Genomic DNA, 5642 nt, shown 5'->3' with positions numbered 1-5642 from the left:
CCCAGACTGGAGTTCAGTGGCCGCTCCCGGCCACCGCAGCCTAGACCTGCTGGGCTCCGGTGATCCTTCCGCCTCAGCCTTCCATTTAGCTGGAATTACAGGCGCGCGCTACCATGCCCGGCTGATTTTTTTTATTTATTGTAGAGATGAGGTCTCACCAAGTTGCCCAGGCGAGTCTCGAACCTGCGGGCTCAGGCAATCCACTCACCTCAGCCTCCCAAGGCACGGGATTACAGTCTGAGTGATCGAGTCCGGCTTCTCTGAAGATTTTTTAAAAAGCAAAGGGAGAGAGTGACGGAGAAAAAGCGATTTTCTAAAAGTGAAACATGAGTGGCAACCTGAATGAGGAAAGAGGGAGCTAGCCCCTAGATGTCTGGGGGAAGAGCGTTCCATGCAGAGAGAATTGTAAATGCAGGTTGGACAGTGTTTGCAGGTTCAAGGAATGGTGGGAGGCCAGGGTGGAGGGAGAGCAGTGAGCGAGGGGGAGGGGAAAAGGAAGGTGGTCAGAGATGCCAGAAATCTAGTTACTCAGCATCTCATAGACTGCAGTAGAGACTTTGGTTTTATTCTGATGCAGGGGAGAAGCCGTCAGAGACCTCTCTCTATGTGGGAATAGACTTGGAGCGTGGGGTGGGGTGGGGCAACGGAAGCAGGGAGAGCAGTCGAGAGACTTCCAGTGGTGCAGTGGAGAGCTGACGGAGGTGCAATCACGGAGAAGCAGGGGAAGTGGCAAGGAGTGGGTTGAGTATGGGATCTATTGCAGAATTGGAGCTGACAAGATTTACTGAAGGATTGGAGGTAGAGCGTGAGAGAAGGAGGGGAGTCAAGAAGATCTAGGGGCCTCATGTGTTTTGGTCTGAACAACTGGCGGAGTGGAGTTGTTACTTACTGGGACAGGGAAAGCAGCAGGGGGAGCAGGCTAGAGGGGTGAGGAGTTGGACTTTAGACAGGTTTCATCTAAATAAGCATTATTCATTCTAAATAAAAAATGAGATGCTCATTAAATATCCGGTCCGAATGATCATCCATCACTTTCCAGTATCTTCACCATTCCCCAGTATTCTCCCTGCCACCCCTAGATCCCCTTCCCTCACCCTTCGGTTCTCCCTGCCCTTGTGGGTGTTCACACCTTCCTCCTCACCCCACCAGGCTATCTACAAGATGGTGGGCACCGTGATCATGATGCGCATGAACCAGGATGGGCTCACACCCCAGCAGCGTGTGGACAAGATCTTCAAGAAGATGGACCAGGATAAGGACGACCAGATTACACTGGAGGAGTTCAAGGAGGCAGCCAAGAGTGACCCATCCATTGTGTTGCTGCTGCAGTGTGACATGCAGAAGTAGAGCTGGTGAGGGGCAGGGCCCCTGGCCAGGAGGGGCATGGTCACCTCCCAACCTGATGATCTCTCTGGCTGGCCTATCCCAAGGTAGAGGGGCACTCCAGCCTCACTCTCTACCCACCCACTCCTCTACCCAAGCCCTTCCTCCCCTCAGTCAAGATCCTTGAGGGACCACCTCACCCTGCAAAAGAGACAGGTCCTCAGGTATCCTGTCGTCTAGCCCCACCCCCAGCCTTGGCCCAGAACTAACATTCATCGGGCATAGGGGAGTTGGCTTTTGCCCCTAGAGGCAGGGTTAAGGAGGGTGACTGGGGTCCTGCTTTGAAATTCTGCTGTTCTTGGGATTATTCCTTCTAGAATGTGGTCCCATAGGCCCATCACAGCACCAAATTGGGTCTGTCCTTTCCTGAGGACCCAGATTCCTTAAAGGTGTCTGCCCTGTCCCCTGGACTCTACCTGGCCCCTCTGGCCCTAGCCTTTGGAGCATTTGTTCAGTCCTTTCTTCAGCTAATGTTTATTCAGCACTTGTTTATTGAGCTCACCTGTCCTGCTTCTCTGCAGGTGCACTCTTGAGGATGCTGACCTTTGGTTCCAAGCTCTAGTGGACCCTTGGAGGTAGCACCTCTAAGTGCTAAAGATGTGGTAGTCTACAAGACGCATTCTGTGCCCTCTGGAAGCTCACAGTGAGGGAAACTTCCAGTGGTCAGGGTCTCAGATGGGGATGTCAAGCACAGTTGAGCAGAGGATGCTGTAAGGCTGGTTATTTTGGGAGGCGCTGTTATATCTTCCAGCTCAGCTCCACACAAAGCTGCAGAGGGATGAAATGATCATTGGGAAGAGTTTAGGAGCCATGTAAGTGGAAGTTTTAAGAAAAATTAAATTTATATAATAGTTATTTTTTTAGCACCCTTTAAAAGAGCTAAAGTCATTTTATTACTTTAGAATGTTAAAATCTACTCTATATTACTTGCTTTCTTATAAAAAATTAAATGAGTAGAGAAAATGCTAATTTTCAGGGGGTAAAAGAACTGAGAAAAAGGGAGAAACCCCAAATTTACCAGAGTGCACTTTTTCTTATCAGGCTAAATCCTGAGCTGCCACCGTCAGCAGTTCTTGCTGCTTTTGCTGCTTCCTTTTTTTACCTTTCTCAATTCAACACACAACTCTCTATTGCACACTTACTCTGGTTAGGTGCCAGCTTCAGAAACAGAGAAGACAAGGTTTGCCAAGAGTCAGGCAAGTATATATCCCACATCTTCCTAGTTTGTTTCTGGATTTGGTTTAGTTTCAGGGATAGGCTTGTTCTTTCACTGCTACAGAAGCAGAAGGAGCTAGAAGAAAAGGACCACTTGGCTAACTGTTTAGGCACCCAGGCTGCGTTTATAGACCAAATGCCTAAAAATGTGCTGGGCATGCTCCATTTGAAAGGCTCTCTCTAACCCCAAATCTTAGATCTGCCAGGTAACTAATCTTCTTCCAAGTGTGCTGGCTCTGCTTTGCAACGCCTGCTTTCCAATTTTGGGTGCATGAGCTATACAGCTGCATGCTTTGACTGCCAAAAAAATTAATCTCGCTTCTTCATCAAGTCATTCACTTTACTTTCTTCTGTACTTGTGATCAGGAATTAGCTTTGACGTGCAGTGACAGTTGATTTCCTCTTGAACCGCTGGTGAAAACAGTTTAGTACACCGGTGCTGTCAGCCCAGGGTGGGAGTAGGGAATGATTTCTGAGCCCAAGGTGAGGGAATTGCATCTGCAGAAAAGAAAAACAGCATGCCCCTCACTTCTGAGTGCTCACCTGTCCTGTCCCTCTGCAGGTGCACACTCTTGAGGATGCTGACCTTTGGTCCCAAGCTTTACTGGACCCTTGGAGGTAGCAAGGCCCTTGGATTGCTACCTTTTTTCTATGCCCCTGCATATAACCAGCCACATGGTGAGGCAGGCAGTAACTAACAGGTATTTATCCCAGGATGCCTCAAGGGATGTTCCAGCACTCTCAGGAGCTGCCTATTAGGTGCTATCAGTCAGCACTACAGACACAAAGATGCTCAACGACCTGACTCAGCTAGGATCTGCATCTCCTGGTGGAAGGCTTTTCATTAAGTGAGTTTTCTTCTTCCCAAACCTTGAGTCTAGCCTAATTCACAATCACACAGAAATGTATGGATTTCAAAGACTTGCCGTCTACACCATCTCATTCTATCCTCACAGCCCAGGGACATGGGGAATTTTATTCCCTTTCTCTAGACTTGGAATCTGAAGTTCAGAGAGGAAGAGTCCCTTGTGCAAGAGCACACAGTCAGGAGGTGACACAGTGTCAAGACTTGAATCCAAGGCTCTGAGAGGATTTCTTCTTTTCGGAGTCTCTTCCCTGCTCATTTCTGTGAGTTGAGCAAAGGTGAACTAAGGGGCAAGCTAAGTTAGTTTTAGTCTCTACAAGCTTCTGTTAAGAGTTTCTGAGGTTGTGGTCTTCCAATAAGGAATAGGAGCTTGCTCGAAGTCCTCACATTTTCAAGCATCCTGTTTTCTGCTTCTGGGTGGCTCTGCCGATGTGCTAATGCTGTCCTGAGAGACCTCTGATGCGGAACCCTGGAAGCATCCTGCATTGTCTTTACCAGCATCTTTTTCTTGAAGAAGACAGTTTTTGTTTTTCTAAGCTGGCAGGCAAGTTCTACCCATGAGGGTATATTTGATTACTCCAGAATTCTGTACAGTATGCATGGGTGATGTTTGCTGGTCAAGCCTAGTATTCTCAGTCCGTCCAGCAGTGTGAGCACATAATGCCAGGCCTGGAACTGGGGCCACCATCCTGCTGATGGGATGAACCATAGGCAGGCCAAGCCTTGCTCCCATATGCTCTTGGGTGTCCCAGGGACTGTGTCCTCTGGAACCCCTGTGGTAGAGCACTGGCTGTGCCTTGACAAGAGAAGCAAGCCTCTCATCTCTGCCCTAACTAAGAGGGACTTGCCACAAAGCACAAGATTAGCAGAAATTTAGATATGACTTGCACAGACACAAAAATATACAATCAAAACATTGATGTATCCACACTCTTCTTTGAAATTCTGTGTCTTCTCACAACTTTATGAATTACAAGTTCCCAGAATCTTCCCTCTCACATATTCTGCCCTTGTTCAGCCTTTTGGGCTAATCGATAACCCCTTATTTTGTATCTCTAAAAATCATCAGCAAGGGCTATTTCAGATGGCCACTCTGGTCCTTTGAGCTGTAGTCAGGGCTATTTAACTTACCTTTAAATGAAAAGTTGAGAAAAAGTAAGTTCATTAGCAAAGGCACTAAATCCTTTTTCTGACAATGGCAGAGTCCCTAGAGGTAAATTCATCCTGCTGCAGAGAGAGAAAAGAGAGAGTGAATAAGAGAGAAAACTAGGGTTTCTAGGCAGTGTAGTAAGTTGATACTGTAAATATTTTTACACAAAAATGTAGTAAAGCAACAAATATTTCCTGAAGATCCACCCTGGGTGAGGCTTTGAGCTGACTTTAGAGATCACTGTGGGGGCAAGAATTTCTTGCATGTTTTATTCATCATTCTTGAAAAAAGAAATAACTCAAAACCTGCAATTAAAAAGTCTCAGAAAAATATGGGATTTTCTCTGAAAATTTCACGACTTTCTTTTTACTGTTGCCAGCGTGTGGGAGAAGAACTGACCTCCCAGGGTGTATGGCCCTTTCTGTTTGGTGGAGGCAGGTCGGGCCCAGGGCCTTCTAAGCAGCTTGAGTGAGGAGGCTTGGGGAAGCAGGGGGAGCTGGGTGACAGAGGGGAGGGCTCCAGCTCACCACAGATGCTCCCATGTAGCCCCTGTTGCCCTCAAGATGTGCTGCTTCTGGCTGTGCTCACTGTTCAAACCTGTGCTGTGTGATGTGCTTCACCCCCCGCCCCCCACCACTGACAGTGAATAAAAGGTGTGACTGTGCTGAGGGCTCTCACTCTTCCCTAAGCTGGGATAGTACTGAGCTGGGGAAAATGAGAGAAGAGGCCTGGGGGAGCTCACCCAGTAGGGGTACCTCAGGAACCTCATTGGGGTGGAGGTCCTTGTTCTAGCAAGAGCTCTGGGAACATGGCGTGAGATCCACTTGAACTGGTTCAGAGAAAGAGCGGAGCAGATGGCAAGGACCCTAAATCAAGAATGGCTGAACCTCAAGAGAACAGGAACTGGCAACTGGGCCTCTCCCTTCTCATCTCTGGGCCCCAGGAGCTCTCGTTCCCTGGGCGATATTTGCATCTGTGCTCTTTTCCTTGGCCTCTCTTCAGACTTCCTTGGTTTGTCGTCACAAAGTG

At 48.2% G+C, this 5642-nt stretch overlaps 1 protein-coding gene across 3 annotated transcripts in view; it reads left to right on the top strand.

Annotated features, from left to right (window-relative positions):
* Positions 1-5277, top strand: part of HPCAL4 (hippocalcin like 4) — a 12701-nt gene extending 7424 nt beyond the window's left edge. For all 3 annotated transcript variants that reach the window (XM_021710564.1, XM_021710563.1, XM_008054372.2), the window contains one exon: positions 1150-5277. In XM_021710564.1, coding sequence (XP_021566239.1) covers positions 1150-1347 — 198 coding nt within the window. In that variant the 3' untranslated portion in view covers positions 1348-5277. The remainder of the gene's footprint in view (positions 1-1149) is intronic.
* The last annotated feature ends 365 nt before the right edge of the window (positions 5278-5642 follow it).

This window comes from Carlito syrichta, unplaced genomic scaffold, assembly GCF_000164805.1.
Source record: "Carlito syrichta isolate Samal-C Ts95f unplaced genomic scaffold, Tarsius_syrichta-2.0.1 Scaffold289848, whole genome shotgun sequence".
In the NCBI taxonomy this organism is placed as follows: Eukaryota; Metazoa; Chordata; class Mammalia; order Primates; family Tarsiidae; genus Carlito; species Carlito syrichta.
This window is presented reverse-complemented; position numbering and strand designations above follow the sequence as displayed.